Here is a 26,540-nt window from a genome sequence, read left to right as displayed (position 1 = left end):
GGGAATATTCTCAGAATAGACTAAACACCATATACAAACCAAAATAAACAGGAGGGTTTCCCCCAAACCCAAGCTTTTATTTATTTATTTATAAAGGCCTGATTAAAAAATTTACATACACACATATATGTGTATACCAAGTATGTGTGTGTGTTTGTATAGCCCAGGTTGGCCTCAAACTCACTATGTCGCCAAGGTTAACTCTAAACCTCTATTTCCAAAGACTTGGGATTGCAAGCATGTTACCATGTCAAGCTTCAATGATATTTATCCAATAATATTAGTAAACCTTTATCCCAAACAGCTATGTGTTTAATTCATTTATAAAAATAACAAAAGCTTTATCACTTGGTCTCTGGTTATTAAGAAAGAACTTTGCTAGACATAACAATTTCACACAAAAGGACACAAGACTACACTATCGATCAATATTATTTTCCTTGTATTTGTAATATATCTACATGTTAACACTGTGACAGAAAAAGATTAGTCCATATTATGCAGGAAAAACGGACTTCGATAATCAGACTATGAAGATAAAAACACAAGGACTTCCCACACTGCTAAAGCAATTGTTCAACACACCAACTGCATCTTGGAGTGCTTCAGGTCACTCTGTCCTGGCAAGGAATGGAGGGCATACCCACTCAGACAAAATGAGTCTCCCAAGGAATGGTAGAGCCGCTAATCACCATGTAAAAATTGTTTCACTTCGTGAGGTGAGAAAGCTCTACAGGTGGAAAACCGTACTAATCAAGTGCTGTCCCAAACAGGAAGTCATCAGAGGAAAGGCAACAAAGCAATCGTAGATTAATCATGCATAAACGGTAACTACACAATATACTCTTTAATGAGCAGACATATTAATGAGGCAAAATTTACAGTCATTGGAACAAATAAACTAGAGTTAACCACTGTTTCTGCCAGATGTTTTAGTATAAAATAATTAATGTCTAAAAACTATATGCTTCGAGTATTTACTTTTAGAACCCCTTCAAGATAATAAAGACACTGTAACAAAATATTATTATCTGAATATACATTATCAACACCAATATGATACAAGCATATAATTCTCATTTTATATATGTATGGTGGAAATACTGTAAAGCCTAGAAAAAGGATGAAAACAGACTGGCCAGAATTTAAATTATCATACTTATCCATGATAAAAATCTATAAGGAAAACTTTAATAACTCATCCTTGCTACATTCACTGGCCTATGGAAAGTGCTGTCTGAAGAGAAAGAAAATAAAACCTCCTGTTTGCTTCAAGTATTCAGTTTATGCTCTGAATTTTTCTATTGTTTGATTTCACTGTTCCTTATTGTACTTTAATATAGGGTCTTGTGGCATTGCTCAAGCTGGTCTCAAACTAGCAATCCTCTGGCCTTAGTCTCCTGAGCAGCTGGGATTACATGTATGTGCCACTGTACCCGAGTTCACTATTTTAGTTATTAGTCAGACAGAAAAGAAAAAAATAAACAAACACTCAATTCAATGAATCATTTAGAGTAAGAATTCCAAACCAAGTCACATGAATGCTATCTCAGAGCTACTCTTGGTATAGTAATGGATAACATAAATCTCACAAATCTGACGACGGCACTTCTCATAGTATCACAATTTCTGTTCTCCCTTGCCACATAAATGCATTGTTTTAACTGTCTCCTGGGACATTTTCCTTTACAAATCCTTCTTTCAGTTACTGAAGAGGTGATTTCAAAACATAACAACGGATACACCTGCTAATCCTGAGATGATGATGGTGGTGGTGGTGGTGGTGGTGGTGGTAAACAAAAACCCATGATTTTTATTCAAATTTCTGTTTTAGTTTTTTCTGGAAGATGGCTGGCAGAATAGAGAGAAGAGCCAAAACCATTAGAATAAATACTGAGTTCCAGGAAACAGCTTCCCCCGCTGTCGTAAGCTGATACAGAGTTGTTCCTGCCTTAATTGCTACAAAAGAGGGAGGTGCAACACCTAAAATAAAAAACAAAAGACAGTGAGTGAGTGAGTGGCACTGGGAGCCTGTCAAATAAAGTAAAACCACCATTTTTTCCCATATTTTTTCTTGTGTATCCATGTTTTGCTCACATGTATGTAAGTGCATGCAGTGCCCATGGAGGCCAGAAGAGGGCATCAGATCCCTAGATCTAGAGTCACAGACAGATATGAGCCTCCATATGGGTACTGGGAACTGAAGAGCAAGGAGTACTCTTAGGCATTGAACCAAAACTCCAGACTCCCCAAATCACTTTTAAAAATTAAATTTCTATGTGCAATATGCTATTTGCATTTTGAAGAAAGGACTGAGAATTTAATCCTTTAATTAGCACACTGGAGGCCCCAGCTCAATCCCAGCACACACTAGCATTCACATGGACAACATTTTGAAATGATAAAATTATCTTGACACATAGACTGAAGTACAACATAGAAATTAATTTCAGTTGTTACTTTTTCTCATGTCCCTAGATGGCTCACCCAGTTCCAATAGCTCTGTGCTAGTAAAATGACATCTTTGTTATATGCACCAAGATCAAATCTCTCCCTGTTGTTCACTCAATTCAAAAAGTGTGCCTTTTCATATTGGGAAAAACAAGAAGGGCTAGTGAGATGGCGCAGTGGGTAGAAAACTTCAAGCTTCGTAAGTGTAGTCCCCTAAAAGTAATTCAGTTTTTCATAGGCACCTCCTCAGGATAATGAAAAATCTTAAAGCCAGAATATTTGAGAAGGCAAATGAAAACAAAATACAAAAACATGTCATCCACAGAATAACTTCACAACTTTAGCATGTTTTAAAAGTCAGTCAGCCCTGTAATTCCAAATACTACTAGGGAGGCTGAGGCAGGAAAGCCATTAGAGATCAAGCTTTGCCTAAACAATCTGTCTCAAAGTAAAAAATGGGAGGAAAAAGAAAGATGGCTGGGGATCTAACTCAATGGCAGAGTATTTGCCTCACATGAATGAAGCTCTAGGTTGAAACCCACGTACTGCCAGCACCCCCAACACCCTGCAAAAAACTAGGTTGAACATATGTAGAACAGACTTCCTGGGTTCAAGCTCTACCTCCAAATCAAACACAAAAAATAGAAGTTGGGAAGATACACAGTCTGGGTAGACACAGCAGTTTATAACACAAAGTAAATGCAAGGGGTTGGAAAGATGGCTCAGTGGTTAAGAATGCCTGCTGCTCTTGCAGAAGATCAGGGTTCGGTTCCCAACACCCACACTGGGTAGTTCACAAATGCCTAGAACTCCAGCTACATTGAGATCTGATGCCTCTGACCTCTACAGGTACCTACGCTCACATGCATATTCTCTCACTCAGACATATAATTTAAAAAAAAAAAATCAAAACTTGTAAGTATTAAACTTTAACAGGTATTCAATACATGAAAAACCCCACATGCTAAATCCAAGCAATTTAAACTGCAAAGAAAAACAGTAGTCTTTCTAAATAAAGGCAGAATTCACAAAATTAAGGGTTTGGGGTTTGGGGTTTTTTTTTTTTTTTTTTTGGCAGTTATGGGAATCAAGGCCAGGACCTTGTGTATGGTAGTTAGGCAAGCACTCAATTCCCCTAAATGAATTGTTATGTCCACTTATTAATTTCAAAATCTGGTATCAATTCCTTGATGTCTATTGATCTTGCTTTTCCTAGACTTCTGGTAATACCTGTAATAAATTGGATTTCAATATTTGAATAGAACGCAAAGGAAAAAAGTTCAAAAACAGAAACTAAATGTTTCTGTCTACTGAGACAGGCAGTGGGGTTTTAAAAAAAAGTTCAGGCTGGGTGGTGGTGGCGCATACCTTTAAACCCAGCACTTGGGAGGCAGAGGCAGGTGGATCTCAGTGAGTTGGAGGCCAGCCTGGTCTATAGAGCGAGTGCTAGGAGTGTTACACAGAGAAATCCTGTCTCGAAAAACCAGGAAAAAAATGTTCAGGCTGGGGAACAGTGAAGTTTGTGCAGAAAAGTACTAAGAAAAAGTTGTCTTTGGCCAGTTACTAGTCATCACTCACTAAGTCCTTTGGAAGGCCAGAGGACACCTGAAGCCTGGGATGCTCACAAGGCAACATGCAATGCAGGCTCATGAGAGGAGCTTTCAGCCAATAAGCTCATGGCCCTGAGAGCCGGCCATCTCTGATCTAACTGGCTCCAGCTGGCCAAGAAAGAAAGGGCCAATGGGCCAGAATTGGGGTGGATATAAAAAGTCTCCTTGGGCTAAGGATGTGGTTGGTGGCACAGAGCTGCTGGCTTGGCATACACAAGCCCCACATTTGAGCCCTAGTATCTCACACACACACACACACACACAAAGGTGGTGAGGGGTTCTGCTTAATCTCAGGTTACTAAAATAATATCTAGTAGAAAGTGCTCATTCTTTACAGAGGTAACACATTACAATACACTGAACAAGCTATTTATCTAGGCCAGGCTTTGTGCCCAAGAGTTATATATGGTACTGATGATTTTGCACATAGCAGGCAATCTAGGCCAGCTGGACAGTTGGACATGTACACGATGAGCTGTCACACAGCATGAAGTCTTACCTAGAAAAGTGCCAATAAAAAACACTTTCAATGGTACATTGATCACAGGAGATGTAATATTAATAAACCAGTTAGGCAGAAATGGTGTGATTCTCAAAAATATAATGTAGTTAATGAGATGTTCTCTATGACGCTCTACCTGTCATAAGAAAAGAACAGGTAAAAGTTAAGACCAATATTGAAAGTAAGTTGCTTAATATAAAATACCTTAAATTCTCATCCCTGATATGTCACAATTTACCCAAGAGAAACAATGTGTGTTTTTCTGGGTATATAACTCAGTGATATAGCATCTGCCTACCATGTTCAAAGCCCAGGGTTAAATACCCAGAATCATACACACACATACACAAAGTTAAAAAAATTTTTCCTTCACCTTTACATTGGTTCCAGGGATCAAATTCAGTTGTTAGGCTTTTGGGGCCATGACGTTACAGACTGAGGCATCTTATCAGCCCCAATTTTAGTTTGTTTGTTTTTTTAAAATTATTTATTTATTATGTATACAGAAGAGGGTGCCAGATCTCATTACAGATGGTTGTGAGCCACCATGTGGGCGCTGGGAATTGAACTCAGGACCTCTGGAAGAGTAGTTAGTGCTCTTAACCTCTGAGCCATCTCTCCAGCCCCCAATTTTAGTTTTTATGGTTATGGGAGAGGGAGTGATCCTAGAGACTCATTCATGCTAGCCCGCAGTTTCCAATTTTAAAAAATTTTCACATAATCTTCATCTTATGCTATTATATGAGTGAATTAAATAAGTAAACAGAAAATTTTCATTAAATATAAATACTAATTACTTGTATTTCTGTATAACTTACGCAGAAATAAGTGATATTACTTATACAAGTATATTTTCTTCTGATATTACAAATTCAATGTGTAAACTAAAAGTCTAGTCATTGAATTTCAGATGTTTTACAAATACGTGACCACAAACTGAAGTAAAATACAAAATTTTCCTTTCTTCTCTTTTTTTAGAGGGGGTGAGGAAGGATGATCTCTGTATTTCCTATATGAGATGCAATTATTTCTTCTGATCTTTTTATAAAAATAGAATTCTCAGCCGGGCGGTGGTGGCGCATGCCTGTAATCCCAGCACTCGGGAGGCAGTGGCAGGCGGATCTCTGTGAGTTCGAGGCCAGTCTGGTCTACAGAGTGAGTTCTAGGACAGCCAGGGCTGTTACACAGAGAAACCTTGTCTCAAAAAAAAAAAAAAAAGAAAAAAAAAGAAAAGAAAAGAAAGAAAAAGAAAAGGACATGTAACTGGGAAGGGGTGTGTTGGAAAGTGAGTCTAGAGGGAATTAAAGGGAAGAAATAGAGATGATCAAAATACATTGTATGCATGTATTAAATGCCACATAACAAGGTTATATCTCAAAAAACTCAAACTGTGGCCATGTAAATCTGACCAAAGCCTATGGCTGGAGAGGTCACAGGGACTAGAGAGGAACCCACTACTGTTATGCTGCTAAATGTGTATGTTGTCAAAGCCTTCTAAATCTTCATGTTTATATCTGTAGATTAGTGCTGTTTCAAAAGCTTCTTTTTTGCAGTGGGCAGCAATGCAGAGTCATAACTGGCCAAAGTGCTGATAGTAAGTGACTGTTGAGTGCTCAGACCTAAATGGGTCTCAGAGAACATCACAGAAGAAGGAGTAGAAAGAATTTAAGAGCTGGAGGATGAGAACGAATAATGTGAAATGATGTTGGGAATAACATGGCTACTGCACTCATGAATTACAGCAGCTATGGCTACTTACGCAAAATTAAGCAATGTTTAACTACACAATAAACATCCCAGCACAGATGGAGAGGGACTTACGAGGTTCTACCCCTAGCCAAGAAGCTACTGGTAGTTGGTAGCTGCTAGGAGAGAAGGGGTCATTTTTCTGAGGTGGTAGGTTACCTATGCTCCAGTGGATGACCCTATTCCCACGAACATGCAACACTAACAGACTTAGCAGGTTGGGGGAGAGGGACAGAGATTATAGGAGGGGTAAGTGTGGAAGAAATGGGGAAGAGCAAAGTCAGATTTGGGTTAAATATAATCAAGATACACTGTCCAAGACAGCGATGAATGCAGTCATAGCTTAGCTTGCTCTCCTTTTCATTCAGGGTTGGTCTTCTCATCTAAACCCAACGAAGAAAACCCCACAAGCCAAGCCAATCTAGACAATTCCTCATTGAGTCTCTTTTCCCAGGTTATTTTACTTTGTGTCAAATCAACAATTTAAACTAACCATCACACGCTTTAAAATAAACTTCTTGTAGGAGTGGTGGCCCAAGCCTTTAATCCCTGCACTCTAGAGGCAGAGGTAGGCAGATATTAGAGGTGAATCTGAGGCTAGCTGGTCTACAAACTAAGTTTTAGGCCCACCAGGGCTACATAGTGAGAAAATAGGCATGTGTGAATATAATCAAAATACACTGTATGAAATTCTCAAAAAACAAAAACACCATTTTTTAAAATTTTCTTATTACACTGTTTTAAAAAATGATGACAAAGCCAAAGAACCACAAAGAAAACCAAAAGTACATGCCTACCTGCTGCGACCATTTTACTGCTTTCTCTGTTAGGTATTTGTATACAACAGGTCTTCCAACTAAATAGGAGAGCATGTAGCAGAATGAGGCACCAAGTCCAGAACACTGGAAAACAAAACAACACATTCACTTTGTATCTTTCCATCTCATTCCTGTACATTATTTACTTAGGTGACTTCTTTCAGGCACACCAGTCTATATAACACTCTTATTTAGAGAATAAGAACCCATTTGATCTAGACCTTTCTCAAACTGTAACTCAAAACAAGATCAGTTAAAATAAATGGGTACTTGCAATTAAACTCTGTGGCCATATCCAGTAATTACTGCTATCCTTTAGCTTAAAAATAAGGAGACTTGCCAGGCGGTGGTAGCACACACCTTTAATCCCAGCACTTGAAAGGCAGAAGCAGGTAGATCTCAGTGGGTTCCAGGCCAGCCTAGTCTATACAGCAAGTCCCAGGACTGTTACACAGAGAAACCCTGTCTCGAAAATAAAATAAAATAAAAATAAAAGCATAAAAAGAATAAAGATCCTTAGCTGGATGTGGTGGCACAGGCCATTAATCCCAGCATTCCACTAGGGAGGCAGAAGAAGGCAGATCTCTGAGTTTGAGGGCAGCATAGTATACAAAGCAAGTCCCAGGACAGTCAGGGCTCTGTTACACAAGAGAAACTCTGTCTCAAATGCAACCACCCCCCTCAAAAAAAAAAATAAAATAAAATAAGTAGCCCTTTCCACTCTCCCCTACAGCTATGCATAAAGATACTACTTCCAGCCTAGGGGCTCACTGTGTCGACTCATACTCTTAAACCATCTGAACCACAAAAAAATAGAGGTGGGGCTAGAATGCCATTATCATCCTCAATGTTCTATTTATTTTCCCAGTCTCCCAATTCATTTCACATACTTACCAAACAGACAAGGAATAAGGCTAGTGGAAAGGGATAAAGAAACCCCGAGAGTATACTGAGGAATATGGAACCTGGAATAGCAAATGTTTGCAAGCTGTTAACTTCTAAGTTAAGGATTAAAACATAATGAAGTAGAATTTTACAAGATAAACTCAACATCTGAGGTAAATTATAATACAGAAACTATGTTAATAACTCCATAATAATTTTATGTAGTATTATTATTTTGTGTTGGACTGAAACCTGCCCCAGGAGCTCAGGTGGGTTTTTCTACTCGTGGTATCCTATCTGTACTAGAACAAGTTGCATACTTTGGAGATTCTGGGTATTAGTTTGGGAACCAGGAATACCCAACTTGTAGTAAAGGATAATGAATGTCTCTGGCTCTAAATGAGATACCCACTGACTTCAGCAAGAAAATAAACACAATGTTGGTGTTGTAGAATACAACAATTTTAAGGTTTGTTACTTTTGTTTATGTTGCATTTGTTTAACTCTGTGAAGCTGTGTTACTGTGCCTGTCTGAAACACCTGATGGTCTAATAAAGAACTAAATGGCCAATAGCAAGGCAGGAGAAAGGATAGGCGGGACTGGCAGGCAGAGGGAGGATAAACAGAAGGAGAACTCTGGAGGAAAGAGAAAAGAAAGGAGTCAGAGAAGGAGGTGGACTCTAGGGGCCAGCCACCCAGCTACACAGCGAGGCCCAGAGTGAGAGTAAGAGTTACAAGAGAAGAGAACGGAGAAAAGCCAAGAGGCAAAAGGTAGACGGGGTAATTTAAAATTAAGGAAAGCTGGCAAGAAACAAGCCCCTGTGTGTGATTTATTTGGGAGCTGGGTAGCAGGTCCCCAAAAGAGAAAAAGAACAAAAACAAACATGTTGGTAAGATTATGCTAAGAGGAAATCCAGAACAAACACCCAATAGACACTGGGTAGAGACAAATTAGGCAGCTAAGCCAAAAAAAAGTCTTCAGTAAGGTCTTTTTTGTCTTGTTTTTGAGACAGTCTCATTTAGTAGTCTCTGGCAGCCTGGTACTTTCTTTGTAGACCAGGTTAGACTCAAACTCAAGAGATCCACCTGCCCCTGCTCCTAACGCTGAAATTTAAAGGCATACTAATTAATATGTGCTAATGCAGACTGGCTGTACTAACAACTATGCTATGGACCTATGATTCTTCCATTATTCCAGTTGCTTAGCAACTTGGTTTTTTAATACTCAAACATAAAATATGTACTTAGTATAAACTTACTACTTAAAAACACTGGTTAAATAAACACTAGGATTAAAATAAGAAATTTTAAAAATTATAGCCAAAAAAAGAATAAAATAAAATAAAAATAACAGCCAAGTATGGTAGCAAATGCATGGAATCCTAATATCTAAGAGGTAGATTAAGAAGGGTGTGTTATCATTACTGGCTAAATAGCAAATTTAAGGGCAGCCTGGGTTACATGTGAGCCTGTATTTAGAAAAACAAAAAACAAAAAACAAACAAAAAATCCCTATCAAAAGAGACACCTCCCCCAAATATTTTTATATACAAGTTTGAGACTATAGGAGCTACATGGCTACTGAGAGACACTGATAGGTGGCAAATCTGAGTTGAAATGTGTTATGAGTATAAAGTACAAAGCATATTTCAGAGAAATAGTACAGAAAGAGGAGGGCCAGCTTGTGGTGCACACCTTTTAATCTCAGCACTGGGGAGGGAAAAGCAGGCAATCTTTTTTAATTCAAGGGCAGTCTGGTCTACATAGCAAGTTCCAGGTCAGTCATGGCTATAAAATGAGACCCTGTCGCAAACAAAACAAAACAACTAACAAAAAACTCAAAAGAGGAAATTAAATATCTCATCAATAATTTTTAGGGGCTGGGCTAAGGATCAGTAGTGAAGCAGGTACTCAGTGCACTGGAGGCCCCCGATCAATCCCAGCACACACCAGCATTCACATGGATAATATTTTGAAATGATAAAATTATCTGACACATACACTCAAGTACAACATGGAAAAAAATTAATTTCCGGTATTACTTTTTCTCATGTCCCTAGATGACTCACAGAGTTCTAATAGCTCTGCGCTAGTAAAATGAAATCTTTGTTATATGCAGCAAGATCAAATCTCTCCTTGTTGTTCACTCAATTCAAAAAGCATGCCTTTTCATATTCAGAGTTTAATATTCCAAAGTACAAGACGGGCTATCAAGATGGCTCAGTGGGTAGAAGCACTTGCTTTGGAGCCTAGTGGCCTAAGTTTCATCCCTGGAACCCACAAAGAAGTAGAAAAAGAAAATCAGGCTGGATGTGTAGTGGCACATACCTTGAATCTCAATACTTGGGAGGCAGAGGCAAGAGGATCTGTGAGTCTGAGGCCAGCCTGGTCTACAGAGTGAGTTCCAGAACAGCCAGGGATATGTATCAAGACTCCAGTCTTAAAAACAAAAAAAGAAAAAACAACTCTACAAAATTGTTCACTGGCCTCCATATAGCATGAGGGTATATGCACACGCACACACATAAATAAATAAAAACAATACAAATAGAGCCAGGTAGTGATGGACGCACACCTTTAATCCCAGCACTCGGGAGGCAGAGGCAGTCAGATCTCTGTGAGTTCGAGGCCAGCCTAGGCTACAGAGTGAGTTCCAGAAAAGGCGCAAAGCTACACAGAAAAACCCTGTCTCAAAAAGCCAACAAACAAACAAAAAACCCAAATAAACCTGAGTATTTTAACAAAAAGGGGTTAACAAACTACAAACAAAACCCCCACAAAAACCTAAAACGGGCTGACAAGATGGCTCACTGGGTTAAAGTGTTTGCCATGCAATCCTGACAACCTGAGTTGGATCCCAACAGTCTGAGTGCAATTTCTAGAACCCATGTAAAGGTGGAGTGGAAGAACTCACTCTACAAAGTTGTCCTCTGACCTCCATACAAGTGTGTGCATACACACACCATAATAAAATTTTAAAAATGGCTGGAGAGATGGCTCAACAGTCAGGAGCACTGGCTGTTCTTTCAGAGGTCCTGAGTTCAATTCCAGCACCTACATGGTGGCTCACAACCATCTAGAACTGTAGTCTCATGGGATCAGATGACCTCTTCTGGTGTACAGATAGATGTACATGAGGATAAAACATCCATATACATAAAGTAAATAAATCTTTGAAATAAATAAACATAAATAAAATTTAAAAAACTCAAAACAAATGAAATTACTATTATTTATCAAATGAATAGTAATTGTGTGTAATAAGACTTGCTGGATTGCTTAAAATTTTAAACTAAATGCATTTTGTAGTAATAAACCCTAGGATACAAGTGTATGCCATATGAGCAGCACTGATAAATTTCTTAACACTGTTTTGTAGTATTAAATAATTACCTAAGCTAAGAGACTACTCTGAAAAATAATGACATGGGGCTGGGGCTCAACAGTTAAAAGTGCTGGCTATTCTTCCAGATTCCCAGCACCTACACAGAAGCTTACAACAGTCTCTCACTCCAGTTCCAGGAATCCAATGCTCTCTTCTGACCTCTAAGGGTACCATACATGTAAGTGGTGCACCAGATATCCATGTAGGTGAAATACCCATACACATAAAAATTTTTTGGCCGGGCAGTGGTGGTGCACGCCTTTAATCCCAGCACTTGGGAGGCAGAGCCAGGCGGATCTCTGTGAGTTCAAGGCCAGCCTGGTCTCCAAAGCGAGTTCCAGGAAAGGCGCAAAGCTACACAGAGAAACCCTGTCTCGGGGAAAAAAAAAAAAAAAATTTTTTTTGAATGAAGCTGGGTGGCAGTGGCATAAGCCTTTAATCCCAGCACTCGGGAGGCAGAGCCAGGCAGATCTCTGTGATTTCCAGGCCAGCCTGGGGTACATTGCGAGATCCAGGACAGGCACACCAAAACTACACAGAGAAAGAAACCCTGTATCAAAAAAAAAAAAAAAAAAAAAAGATATGGTAACTCATACTTGAAGATAGCCCTTGAAATTTAAAGATTAATTACCTATAAAAATTATAAATAAAAATAAATATTCCAGGGGGCTGGAGAGATGGCTCAGCAGTAAGAGCACTGCCTGTTCTTCCAGAGGACCTGGTTCAATTCCCAGCATTTACATGGCAGCTTACTCCTGTCTGTAACTCCACTTTCAGGGGACCTGACACCCATGGCAAAACACCAATGCACATAAAAGAATAAAATAAGAAAATAAATATTCCAAATATGAGGAAAGCTAAGCACTATATATATTTTATACACACACACACATACATACACATATCTATAGAGAACTGCCAGCTTCTGGCTCCATAGTGCTGGGATAAAAGGTGTGAGCCACCAATGCCCAACGGAGTTTTAATGTTTGAGAGCTTACGCCTATAATTCCAGCACTCAGGGAGGCTGAGGCAGGTAGATTTCTATGAGTTCTAGGCCAGCCTGGTCTAAAGTTCCAGGCAAGCAAGACCCTGCCTCAAAAAAAAAAAAAACAAACAAACAAACAAACAAACAAACTCAGTTTTATTCATTTTTAAATATTAAATTATTTGTGTGTGTGAACCTAAGTGGAATGTGTAGAGGTTAGAGGACAACTTTCAGGAGCATGTTCTCTCCTACCATGTGGTCCTAGGAATCAAATCCAGGACATGCTTGGTTGGCAACAAGCCCCTTTATCTGCTAAGCCATCTCACTGGCCCCTGCATTAACATTTTAAAAGGAAAACAGTCATTACTTAAACAGCAGACCTTTAGAACCTTATCTTGAACAAATTAGAAAACATTTTTTTAGATAAAAGGATACAAAATATATGTAGCAAAATAAGCAACCAATACTTGTACATAAAAGGTGTCCTTATATTTGGAGAGAACTTTTCCTAAAGCCTTGGCATCATCCATATCTCTTGGAACCTTCATATTCACTCTTTCTTCTCTGAAGAAATAAAATTAATAATGTAAAAAATTTTAAAAACCAGAACTCCATGATAAAAATCATAGTCAAATTCAAAACATCAAGTTTTAAACAAAAATGAGGCAATGCAATTTATCTGTAATAAGGACAAATTCACAAATTTTAGATTTAACAATCTGTAAACATATACACATATAAATTAAAGTTCAAAATGGTACAAATCAGCTGGGCAGTGGTGGCGCACGCCTTTAATCCCAGCACTGGGAGGCAGAGGCAGGCGGATCTTTGTGAGTTCAAGGCCAGCCTGGTCTACAGAGTGAGATCCAAGAAAGGCGCAAAGCTACACAGAGAAACCCTGTCTCAAACCCCCCTTCCCCCCAAAAAAGGTACAAACCAAAGATTAAAAACATTTCTTTCACTATTGGCTTTAATTTTAATTTAAACATTAAGAGATGTATTAACATATTAAAAACATACTTGTGGGGCAGTGTGGTGCATACCTTTAACCCCAACCCTCAGGAAGGGAGAGGCAGGCAAATCACTATGAGTTCTAGGCTAGCCTGATCTACAGAAGAGTTTCAGAACAGCCAGGACTACACAGAGAAACCCTGCCTCCAAAGACCAAAAACGCCCAGTTGAAATTTTTATAAGCAAGAAATCATTTACTTCTAAACAAGGCAGCAAATAGAAAACAAAATTAATAGCAAGGGAAAAGTAAAAAGCCAGGGGAGATAGATAACCCCAATTAGTGTGTAGGCTGAGGCAGGAGTTTGAAGACAATCTGGGCTTCATTGGAAGATACTGTCTCCAAAAAAATGGGGTAAGTATGATGTAAGTAGTGCATGCTTTTAATCCCAGCACTAGGAGGCAGAGGCAGGCAGATTAAGAGTCTAGCTTGGTCAACATAGTGAGTTCTAGGGCAGTCAGGATTACATAGCAAGAAAAAAAGTTAAATGAAACTAGGAAGTGGTAGCACACCCCTTTAATCCTAGCACTCCAGAGGCTGAGGCAGGTAGATCTCTGGGTGTTTAAAGTCAGCCTGGTATGCTTAGTGAGTTCCAGGACAGCCAGGGCTACATAGTGAGACCCAACAACAAAAAAATCATTAAATAATAAAATCAAAGCTATCTTTTAATCTAATGTATTTTTTTTTTTTTTTTTTTTTTTTGGAGACAGGGTTTCTCTGTGTAGTTTTGGTGCCTGTCCTAGATCTCAATCTGTAGACCAGGGTGGCCTTGAACTCACAGCAATCTGCCCGTTTTTGCCTCCTGAGTTCTGGGATTAAAGGCATGTGCCGCCACCACCACCTGGCTGAATTTATAACTATTTTCCCTGCAGGATAATGACAGAATGTTATTTTCCTTTTTTTTTATATTTTTGATGCTCAAGTTAATCTACAGTTTATGGATCTACTGATGTTCCTCCTTCAGAGTAACTAGTTTGCTGGGACTGCAGATGTATACCACCACACCTGGCTGCATGCTACCTTTCTTAGTACTATAAAAATACCTAACTAAAGCGGCTTCTTGCTGATGAAATTTAAAACCAGAAATACTCTACAGAAGTGGGCACATACATATATACACACAAACAAATATATAGAAAAATAGCAGACTAGAAAAGGTACCTAACTACATTATTATGTATGTTATTACAGAGACTGGAAACAAAGATTACCTTAAATCAGCTCTTTATTTCCTATTCCTTTATTAAAGCCAGAAAGGATCTAAAATTAAATTCATGTCAGGAGGCAGAGACAGGAGTACCTCTGTTAGTCCTAGACCAGCCTGGAGGATATTGAGAGTTCCAGAACGAGGGTACATAGAAGGATGGATGGATGAATGAATACATATATACATACATACATATATACATACATGCATGCATACATACATACATAACCTGTCTCAAAAAAAAGTTAGTATTTGCTTAACAATATAAACAGGCAGGCAACTCTCCTTTGAGAAGCCCACATGGGTGTGTTACTTTCTTCCTCAGAGCCTCTATTAATTCAGTATGTAAGATCTGTTTAAACTGTCTTTAATGAAAACTTCAATTCTGCTTCAAAAACTAATATACATACACTCTCAGCTCACACACACAGAAAATTTAAAAATATACATTGAAAGAGAAATCACATGCATACAGAGTCACTTATAAAAATCTCACTGGGCATGGTGGGAAACACCCACAACCCCAGCACTCAGGAGGCAGAGCAGGAGGATCTTAAATTCAAGACCAGCTTGAGCTATATAAGAGAACTTGACTCGAAAAACATAGGTTAGCTGAGCAGTGGTTGTGCACACCTTTAATCCCAGTACTCAAGAGGCAGAGGCAGGGGGATCTCTGAGTTTGAGGCCTGCCTGGTCTACAGAGTGAGTTCTAGGACAGCCAAGGCCACACAGAGAAACTCTGTCTCAAAAAAACAAAACACACGTATATAAATTAATAAAACGTCTTCTAGTAATCATGTTTGGAAAGAAAAACTTGAAAGCCACTAGAAAGATGATTTTTTTTTAATGCTTAAAGGCAAATGTATTTGGTTCCTTTCCATGTAATACATACTAAAGTAATTACATGCTGCTTTTCCAAATCAAGTTTGGAAAAGGAGCTTACATAGAGGAAAGGGAACATTCTTACTAAGCTACTCATTGACCAAGTAGTGAGGAGTATACTGGGAGAGTTAACATCTATTGTCTTCCAACATGTCAAGCTCATGAGAAGGCCTGTATTAACCTTGTACCAGAAGAAGCCTATGGAAGCCATTCAGATTTGCCACAACAGGGAGGAAGGCACGGGAGAAGAGAAGGAAGAGGAGTGTCCATTGTCCTATTTTTGAGTGTAGAAGCTGCTGGCAAGAAGAAAAAAAAAAGAAGTTGTATTTCTTAGGATGCCATGCCAAGCAGAAAGCCTCCAAAAAATCCTCCAGTCACTAGAACATTCTTCTTTACAAATGACACAACCTCCTCAGCTTTGCTCTTGACCTCAGTTGGTATTTGGTTATTCTGATGAATCTTCAACTGCTCTTTGGCTTTTTTCATGTCTTTCTCGACTTGTTGCCAGTCAACTTTGATGTACCCAGTATGGTCTGCCAGCTGAAGTAGAAAGAATCCACCTCCTACAGCTGTTGTAGCCAATTTTCCAACTTTCTGGAATATGAAACCAGTGCACCTTTAATTTCAGCACTCAGAAGGCAGAGGCAGGCAGATCTCTGAGTTCAAGGACAGTGTGGTCTCCTGAGCTAGTTCCAGGACAACGAGGACTATACAGAGAAACCCATCCAGTAACACCTCCAATTAACAGCTGGGTTGCTACACTATACTTTTCAGCTGATGGCCCAGATTCCTGCCCCAAGTGCTTACACCACCATGGTTGCTTTTTAGTTAATTCTGCAAGATCCAGTGCCTCAAATTTTCCATCGAAGTTTCCTTGACTGGTCATGGCCATTTTTGAAAGATGATTTCTTAATTAGGGAACTGATACTAGGAAAGCCTTCCACAGAAAAATCAAAGAGTCAAGGCAATTTTCTAGCTTGAGAAACCTTTGGTAACCCTTGGATGTGGACTATTACCCTATTCTTTGAAGACTATGCTATCCTTGAATTCAGAGACATCTACCTACCTCAACCTCTGCCCCTGCAGTGCTGGGATTAAGGGCTTGAGCCACCACACTTGTCCTATCCTTTTCTTAATAAATTCTAATGTTGTTTCATTTAAAGAAAGAAGGAAGGTGCTGTGGGATGTTCTATATGCTGTGAATGTATGTTGCTCTGATTGGTTGATAAATAAAATGCTGATTGGCCAGTAGCCAGGCAGGAAGTATAGGTGGGATAAGCAGACAAGAAGAATTCTGGGAAGAGGAAGGCTGAGTCAGGAGACATCAGCCTGCCATCCAGGGAGCAGCATGTAATGGCACCCAGGTAAAGCCACAGAACACAAGGCGACATATAGATTAATAGAAACGGGCTGAGTTTAAATGTAAGAGCTAGTCAGTATTAAGCCTGAGCTAATGGTTGAGAAGTTTAAATTAATATAAACCTTTGTGTGTTTACTTGGGTCTGAGCATCGGCAGACCTAGCAGAACACAGGAAAACTTTAGCTACAGAAAGGAACGAAGGAAAGAAAAGAAGGAAATAGCCAGGCAGTGGTGGCGTACACCTTTAATCCCAGCACTCGGGAGGCAGAGCCAGGCAGATCTCTGTGAGCTCGAGGCCAGCCTGGTCTACAGAGCTAGATCCAGAAGGAAATAAAGAAAGGAAGGAGGCCTGGGAGGGCATATCTCAGTTGGTAGATTGCTTGCTTAACATACAGGAAACCCTGGATGAAAATCTGGGATCATCTCAGACTAGGGAGGTGGAGACAGTAGAATTAGAAGTTCAAGGTCATTCTTCCTGAAAACAGGGAGCTTAGACCAGAGAGGGGATAAGACAATCTGTCTGAAAACAAAAGGGTAGGAAGGTGGGGAAATCTGATACAACAGTGCTCATGGACTTTTATAATCTGTGAGAGCTGGTACAAGCACCTTAACAGTTCTGTTGCCAAAGGAAATTTAGCTTTGAATTCACTTAACATCTAAAATATACAGACATTTTTAGTTTCTCTTGTTGTATACTTACTCACTAAGCTGAGGAAAATTTTTATATACCAAAAACATAACAAATGCTGCACATAAGAAAATGGACACCAGTATAAGGAGTGACATTCTTGCTGACCCAGCTTCTGCACAAGGTTTGTCTGAAAGAAGAAAAAAAAAAGTGTAATTAAAATAAATAGTATTTCAAGCTAACTAATAACTTCTTCAAATCCTTTCCTCCCAAAAACTGTTCAAACTTTTACCTAAAACCATGACATTAAACCAATTACTTCAACTGCTGCAAGAACTACTTATGGGTCATCTCTCAGCATTCGGGGGCAGAAGCAGGCAGGTCTCTTTGAATTTAAGGCCAACTTCATCTACATAATTCTAGGACACCAGGGCTACATAGTAAGGCCCCATCTCAAAAAAAAAAAAAAAAAAAGGAAGATACTTCTGGCCTGCACATGCATATACCCACCCAAAAGTACATACCACATACACATACATAAATTACTCTTGGTGTGACAGGTTGAGCCTGTAAACCCAACTCTTAGAAGGAAGAACTGCTAAAGGTCTGAGGCCAGCCTGGGATAAGATAATAGTGTGGTGATATTTTATTTGTACTTTAATAAAGTTTGCCTGGAGATCAGAGGAAATAACAAGCCATTTTAAGTAAACAAAGAAGTCATGCAGTGGTAGCACATGCCCTTAATCCTATCACTTAGCAGGCAGGATCTGTGTGTTCAAGGCCACAGTAGGGAACAGAGCAAAGGGTGGTGACAAATGCCTTTAATCCCAGTACCAACCACAGAGTTCTGGAGGCCTATGCAGACATGAAGTGACAGAGCTGGCCAGGAAGAGGAAGTGATGTAGCTAGACACAGAGCAAATCAGATGGCAGAATAGCAAGGCAATAAAGGCGTGGTAGACAGGAAGTAACTCGCATTTGGAAGCTGCAGAGTTGGTAGGTAAGGTTGGCTGGTGGCTTTCCCTATTTCCCTGATCTAAGGCTTTCACCCCTATATTTGGCTCCGTGTTTTTTATTTAATAAGACCATTCAGAAATTCATCTACATAGTGGGATTGAGGCTAGCCTGGGATAGATAATGACTGCCTCAAGAATCAAGAGCTGCAGAGGCTAGTGGCTCACAAACATCCAAAACTCCAGTTCCAAGGCATCTGATGCCCTCTTCTAGCTTCCACAGGCAGAGGTATGTGGAGCATATACATGCATGCAGCCAAATCTTCATACATAAAAATAAACCTTTAAGAACAAAACAGTTGTTATGGAGCTGGAAAAACAGCTAAGTAAGAATGCTGGGGAGGCTCTCAGGAACCCACAAGGATGACAACACCTTGGACTGCTGGCAGTGGTCCAGAGGGTGCCTGGACTGGGCTACTCTGGTGACCAGCCTAGCGAATTCCCTAACTATTATCATAGAGCCTTTGTCCAGTGACTGATGGAGACAGATGCAGAGATCCACGGCCCGGTGCCGGGCTGAGCTCCTGGAAGCCAATCGAGAGAGAGGAGGGATTCTGCTGTTGGGGAACGTGGAGATCATGACAGAAAGAAGGGCAAGGATGACCGGCCCCACTATTGGAGGCCCATGAACTATAGACTAGTGGCTGTGAGGCCCCCACGGGACTGGACTAGGCCCTCTGGATACGGAAGATGATTGCTTTTATCGAATTGTTTAGGGAGCACCCAGGCAAGGGGATAGGGATCCATCCCTGGTGCATGGGCAGGCTTTTGTGAATCCGGTGCCTGTAGGTGCCTGTAGTGTGGCGGCTTGCGCAGCCTTGGTACAGTGGGAAGGGGCTTGACCCTGCCTAGGATCAGTATACCGGGCTCTGCTGACTCCGCATGGGAGACCTTGATTTGGGGGATGTGGGGTGGCTTGGGAGGGAGGTCTGGGAGATGGGAGGAATCTGTGGGTGGTATGTAGAGTAGAAAATTTCTTAATAAAGAAAGATGGAAAAAAATAGAAAATAAAATGTCCAGATCACTTTTCAATATTAAAAAAAAAGCAAAGAATGCATATACTGCAAACATGAGTATTGAGTTTGAATCCCCAGACTCACATTGAGCCAGCCTAGCCCAAAGGGGAGCTTCCTACTCAGTAAAAGATTTTATCTTAAGGCAGTAAGGCACAGAGCAATAAAGGAAGACACCTTTCTGTTCTAGGCTCTGTATTTATGAGCCTAAGAGCTCAAACCTACCCACTTCCATGCATGCACCATATACACAACACACACAAAAAAGTTATAAAAACATCAGTATGTATTAAAACTAACTCAATCAAAAATGTAGCTTTTGTTGCAAGGACAGAAGACTAGACAAGGAATGGCAGGCAGCACACACCTAACTAATCCCAGGAATTAGGAAGCTGAGGCAGGAGAACTGAGAGTTGGAGACAAACCTGCGCTACACAAAAAAAGAATAAATAAATAAATAAATAAATCACACACACACACACACACACACACACACACAGTTTTCATAAGGCTAATTGGTCTTCTTATCAAATTTTAAAAAAATTAGTCTTAGAAGATAAATAAGAGGACCAGGCTTGGTAGCCCACACTTTTAATCCCAGGACTCAGGAGGCAGAGGCAGGTAAATCTCTGAGTTCAAGGCCAGCCTGGTCTACATAGCGGGTTCCAGAACAGCCACGGCTACACAGAGAAACCCTGAAACCCTGTCTCAACAAACCAAAAAAAGAAAAAAAAAAAAAAAAGATTACATAAAAACTGAGTTCAAAGAAAATTTTCAATGGGCTGTCATCAAAGCAAAGACATGTCATACATATAAGTAGTCTATAAGTAGTCTAGTTTTTTATTTTGCCTGCTGTCTTTTAAAGACACTATTTTTAAATCTATCTGGAGAGCTGAGGAGATGGCTCAGCAGGTAAAGGCACTTGCCACCAAACCTGACAGACGACCTGAATTCCATCCCTGACACCCACAAAAAAGGAAAGATAGATCAGACTCCTGCAAATTGTCCTCTGACCTCCACATGTGTGCCTTGGAATACTGTGCTCTGGCACATACACATGTCCCATCTACCCACCAATAAATAAACAAATAAGCAAACAAATAAATGTCAAAAACCTTTTTAACCTACCATCTAGAATTAACTTGTCCCATTGAGAAGTCTATGAACTCAAAGTATTTGATAGTAATAAAATTTTTTTGTTTTTGTTTTTTTGAGATAGTTTCTCTGTGTAGCCCTGGCTGTCCTAGAACTCCCTCTGAGACCAGGCTGGCCTCAAACTCACAGAGATCTCCCTGCCTCAGTCTCCCAAGTGCTGGGATTAAAGGCATACGCTACCACTACCTAGCAATAGTAATATAATTTAATATTAACTTAAAATTAAAACTAGTAATAATTAGTTTTCACTGTGCAAGTATCTGTGAACACAAGAATGATTTCTAAGAACAAACAGTTGATCTTCTCCCCATTCCTGATAATTCTACAGAAGTCACAAACTGAACACACTTCTCTGTATGCTCGGCATTACTATGTTCAACCTCTGCTTCCAAGAAGCAGGCCAACACCACCATAAAGAATACAAATTCAAAAGGGCTTAAAGATTTCATAGGAAGGCCAGACAGATAGATTACTTGGTGGACACTATAAAGGCAATTTTTAGTTGAAGATTAAAAGATGGGGAAAGATGGATCAGGCCCTCTGGGTAAGTGAGACAGTCGATTAGCTTGAATTGTTTGGGGGGTCCCTAGGCAGTGGGACCGGGACCTGTCCTTAGTGCATGAGCTGGCTTTTTGGAGCCTGGAGCCTATACTGGGACACTTTGCTCAACCTAGGTGAAGGGAGGAGGGGACTGGACCTGCCTTGACTGAATCTACCAGGCTGAGCTGAATCCCCAGGGGACTCCTTGCCCTGGAGGGGATGGGAATGGGTGGTGGATTGGGGAGGAGGGGGAGAGGGCAGCGGGAGGAGGGAGGACAGGGGAATCCGTGGCTGATATGTAAAATTAAATTAAATTATAAAAAATAAAAAATATAAAGTAAAAAAAAAAAAGATGGGGAAAGAATCTTCTAACCTGTACTATATATTCCTAAATACATTTTAAGGACTTAAACAGTCTTTCGAAGTTAAAACTTTTTTTTTCCTCTCTGAGACTCGCTGCTGTGGGATTAAAGGCATGTGGCCCAGCTCTGAAGAAAAATATTAAATAAGGCATTTGTTATATTATCTGGAAAATTAATTATTTTTTTCCTCTGCACTAAGAATTCACCAGTCCTAAGTTAGGGTCAATGGGGACATGTTTCAGAAATGGTTCACTGGACTACAGAGCACTAACTAACCAGAGTTTTGAGTACACATCTACTTGCTACTTCTTTGACAGTGACCTAACTTCTAAGGTTTAACTTGACACCTGTTCTCTTCACTGTCTGAAACTGAGCCCCCTCAGCCTCTATCAGCTGTTATTATGCTCACCAGCAAAGTAGGAAAACACGGGAAAAGGTTCACAAACACTTGAGTGACATTCAATTCTGAGGCTCCACTTTTTCACATGTAGTAAACAGTGCTGATAATTATGATTCAACAACGCTTCTGCATAATCCTAGTAAACCTAAAGGCTAGCATGCAAGCCATTTATAGTTCTGGGCATAATTCATTTATAAATCATTTTTATAATTTCCATCTGAATCTGTACCATGCATACTACTAATGTATCTTTGTACAACTATGTTAGATGGGTGTGCTTTAGCTCTGGCAGCCACCAGGCCTGTACTTGAAATGCATTAGCTTCTAAATCTTCCCCAACACTACCATTATACTTGTTAATATTATTATCTAATAGTATCATACTCATCCAACTATCTGCCTATCCAACTTCCTCCCAGGTCAAAGGTACTACTTGAGAAAGAGTCACACTCTGTCAACCTACAGGTCCATCTACTTTCTCTGCTTCAATCTGGGTTATCACTGACAACCCTGTCACAATAGTCTCCCTGTACCCAAGGACCCTGTCCTTACTAAGTCTTATCCTTATCTTTTTGTTAAAAGTTAACAGACTTCCTTCTAGATCCTGCTCTATGAAATTTTTACATTCATCAACATCTTCAATAAAGTCTAAGCACTCAGTCTGAGCACGCAGGAGACAGAAGCAGATGGATCTCTACACAGTGAGTTCCAGTTCAATCAAGGCTACACAGTGAAAATCCCTCTCAATAAGAAAATAAACAAATGAATGCAGCTTAAAAAAATTAAAATTAACCATACTGTACCTCTATGTTTTCTATTTTTTGAGATGGTTTCATGTAGACCAGGCTGGCCTCCAACTTAAAAATGTAATCAAAGGTGACCTTGAACTCCTGACCTTACTCAAAAATGTAATCGAAGGTGACTTTGAACTCCTGATCTTCCTGTATCCATCTCCCAAGCATAAGCACCTACAGACATGCCCATTTAACACACACACACACACACACACACACACACACACACACATTCATGCCAAAACAAGAAAAGAGGAAAGAAAGAAAAGAAAAAAAAAAAAAACCTCACAAACACAAAAGGTCACTGATGGTGGCACCTGTCTGCAATCCCAGTACTGGGGAGACAGAGACAGGACTGCCAAAAGATGGACCCCAGCCCGGTCTAGGCTTGGTCTATAGAGTAAGACCATCTCTATAGAGTAAGACCATCTCTCATACAGATGTCTGTATGAGAGATGGTCTTACTCTCAGTACTGAGGAAGAAGAATATCCAGGTCATCTTGGGATATATGGGAGACTATCTTAAAAACAAACAAAAGGCCGGGCGGTGGTGGCGCACGCCTTTGATCCCAGCACTCAGAAGGCAGAGGCAGGCGGATGTTTGTGAGTTCAAGGCCAGCCTGGTCTACAGAGTGAGATCCAGGAAAGGCACAAAGCTACACAGAGAAACCCTGTCTGGAAAAACAAAAACAAAAAAACATACACTAAAGTGTTTCAGAATTTGTAAGAAGATTCTATCACTAAGTAGTTTTCAATCAAAGATTATTAGAATCTTTACTTCTCTTTGCTTTTTTTTTTTTTTTTTTTTTTTTGGTTTTTTCGAGACAGGGTTTCTCTGTGTAGCTTTGCGCCTTTTCCTGGAACTCACTTGGTAGCCCAGGCTGGCCTCGAACTCACAGAGATCCGCCTGGCTCTGCCTCCCGAGTGCTGGGATTAAAGGCGTGCGCCACCACCGCCCGGCCTCTTTGCCTTTTTTTAATGGCAAGTTGCTATCTACAATCAATAAAAATTGTTATTCCAATCCTAGAAAATTGGTTGGTAACTAGTTACTAATGGTACCACTACAACAGAATACTAAGTAAACTAAATCCTATCACATAAGAGGGCCACAGAATCTTTTGTTACAAAGAGAATTCCTAACATTAGGAAAAGGCAGGGGGTGGGGGGAGAGAAAAAAATGAGTCATTAATAAATAAGATTTTTTTAAAAAATCTTTTTTTCCTAACTAACATAATCATATCAAATAGAATAACCTAATCTCCTATCACCCAACAGCTACCCGTCCACTGGTGACAAACTAACTTCTTTACTGATACACATAAAGGGGTCACACTAACCTTCAAGCCTACTGTTTCCCCTAGCTCAGAATCCCCTTCTCATATCCTAGACTTATCTAAACCCCACTTTTCCTAGAGGGCACATCTTCGAATCTCTATCCTTTTGCTTATGGATGTGTAGTGTGTAGTTGCAAGTCATTTGATAAAAGAAACCACCATAAAGGAACTCTGGATGTTCTGAGGTACTATTATTATGTATTTAGTAACTCTAAAACAAACAACAACAAAACAAACAAACATGCGCAACTGAAACTATCTCAAGCCAAATGACAATTATTGTTACGCTTGCTCTACCTGGATAACATCCTTGCAAGAAACCTAAAGCTTGGACTATTCTCACTCTCCACATTTGAGTCTTCAAAAACAGTGTTCGCTTCATTTAAAGCAGACTTAGGCCTTAGCAACAATTTGTTTCTAAGAGTTTTTTCATTTATACAAAATTATTTAGCTCCACAGTCTAAATGCCAATACATAAACCTATAAGAGCCAAATTATACAAATCTTTAAAACACACATTTAAAGTCAGATGAGAACACATTTCCATTGTGTATTATTGTTTAAAGATTTATTTTATTATGGGGGGGTGGGAGGTGCACATTACCCAGAAGATGGTGCTAGATACCCTGGAACTAGAGTTACAGACGGTGATGAGCTGACATGTGGGTGCTGGGAATCGAACCAGGATCCTAAGCAAGAACAGCCAGTGTGCTTAACCACTGAATCATCTCCCCAACCCCTCCACTAAATATTCTTACAAGACCACCGTTTTGGCCATTAGTAGTGGTAGAAGACAGCAGTGTACGTGAGCTGCAAACAACTTAATGGCCATTTGTTCTGATTATTTCAGATGTTTGAGCTTCAAAAGCACTTAAAAGAATGTAATCACTTTAGTTGCTGAAAAGCAATGAATAATTTCATGCCATGACAAAAATCAAAGCACTTACTTTATATATTTACAATTTTTAAATCTCCAAGAAATTTCAAGCCTTGAACTCCGCTGCCTCCCAAGTGCTGGGATTAAAGGCATGCACCACCACCGACGGGTTTATCCTCCATTTCATAGAAGCCAAGCTTATGTGAACTGTTTTGTTTACACCACGCACCAATGACTAAGTAGATACTATTATTACTATTCTTGTTTAATTCAGATACTGAGTTTTTTAAAGTTACAAATCCAGCTCTGCAAGGTAGCATACTCCTTAGGCTGAGGCTGGTGGATCTCTGTGAATTCCAGACCAGCCTGGACTGTCTTTTTTATTTTAGAGACAGGGTTTCTCTGTTAACAGCTCTAGCTGTCCTGGAACTCGCTTTGTAGACCAGGCTGCCCTCGAATTTACAGAGATCCGCCTGTCTCTGCCTCCCGAATGCTGACATTAAAGGCGTGAGCTACCACCACCCAGGCCCAGACTCTGTCTTAATAAATAAGTAAATAGATAGATAGATAGATAGATAGATAGATAGATAGATAGATAGATAGATAAAGTAAGTAAAATCCAAGCCAGGTGCTGGTGGCGCAAGCCTTTAATCCTAGCACTAGGGAGGCAGAGGCAGGAGGATCTCTGTGTTTCAGGCCAGCCTTGTCGACAGAGCAAGTTCCAGTACAGCCAGGGCTACACAGGGGAACCCTGTCTCGAAAAACAACAAACATAAACAAAAATCAAAGTTACAAAGCAGGGTAAATGGAAGCACAGGATCTGACACTTTCAAGTGGCACCTGGAAGGGCAAGTCTTTGCTCTTAATCACTACCTTAGTTTGGCTCTGTGACTCTGCACAAATCATTTACCTGCATAGTCCTCAGTTTGTTCATCTGTAAAACAATGCAAAGAAGCCTCGAGTCTCTTAAACACCTGTCTAGTAGGTAGCCTGGGTAACCAAGCTCATTGTCTGATCTTCAACAAGTCAGCGTCACTGCTTCTTTTAACTGGGTAAGTATCTACTAGGAGTTTGACCCTCTGTCATGCGGTCCACCCGCCAAGTACACCACTCTCCTGCTGCGGTCCTTGGGAGCTGAGGTCCGTCTTTCTCTGAGACCTGCTGGGGGACTCGACCCTCCGACCTTTGGGGGTAGCCTGAGCTCCGGGCCCGCAGGTCCACTCACCCTTCAGGTGGTCTCTGCTGCCTGGCGTGGTGGAACCCCGCGTGCCGGTTGCCGGGTCCCCGGCCGGGGTCGAGTGCAGCGGCCCCGTCTGCGTTCGCTCGGCGACACGTCCTTTCGCCATGGCTGCTACAGGGGGCCGTGAAGAATGCCCAGTGGTGCCGCGCCCCCTTGAATGACTAAACCCCCTAGCAGCTTCCTACCAACACCAAGCGCGCGGCACAGCCACTTCCGGTGCGACCCCCTCACCCCAGGCGACCTCGGCAGCTAGACACTGGGCAAAGCCTCCCGGGGACCTGGGGTTAGGGCCCGCCCAGCACCGCCCAGCACCGCCCACGAGCCTCGCGCGCTCCCGCAGGCCCA

General features: G+C 40.5%; 2 protein-coding genes across 2 annotated transcripts; both read right to left on the bottom strand.

The window, feature by feature from the left end:
* Positions 1-1,774: 1,774 nt before the first annotated feature.
* Tmem41b (transmembrane protein 41B) lies at positions 1,775-26,540 on the bottom strand. Its single transcript, XM_059268933.1, has 7 exons — positions 26,181-26,540; positions 17,541-17,658; positions 12,818-12,946; positions 8,022-8,115; positions 7,107-7,211; positions 4,561-4,699; positions 1,775-1,983 (listed from the first exon to the last, which is right to left on the bottom strand). Exons 1-7 carry the CDS (start codon positions 26,299-26,301, stop codon positions 1,814-1,816), a joined length of 876 nt encoding a protein of 291 aa, XP_059124916.1. The 5' UTR covers positions 26,302-26,540; the 3' UTR covers positions 1,775-1,813.
* Positions 15,002-17,512, bottom strand: LOC131915559 (FUN14 domain-containing protein 2-like). Its single transcript, XM_059268945.1, has 2 exons — positions 16,194-17,512; positions 15,002-16,096 (listed from the first exon to the last, which is right to left on the bottom strand). Exons 1-2 carry the CDS (start codon positions 16,370-16,372, stop codon positions 15,811-15,813), a joined length of 465 nt encoding a protein of 154 aa, XP_059124928.1. The 5' UTR covers positions 16,373-17,512; the 3' UTR covers positions 15,002-15,810.

This window comes from Peromyscus eremicus, chromosome 1 (assembly GCF_949786415.1).
Source record: "Peromyscus eremicus chromosome 1, PerEre_H2_v1, whole genome shotgun sequence".
Taxonomy (NCBI): domain Eukaryota; kingdom Metazoa; phylum Chordata; class Mammalia; order Rodentia; family Cricetidae; genus Peromyscus; species Peromyscus eremicus.
The sequence above is the reverse complement of the archived record's forward strand: the minus strand, read 5'-3'. Positions and strand labels throughout refer to the sequence as shown.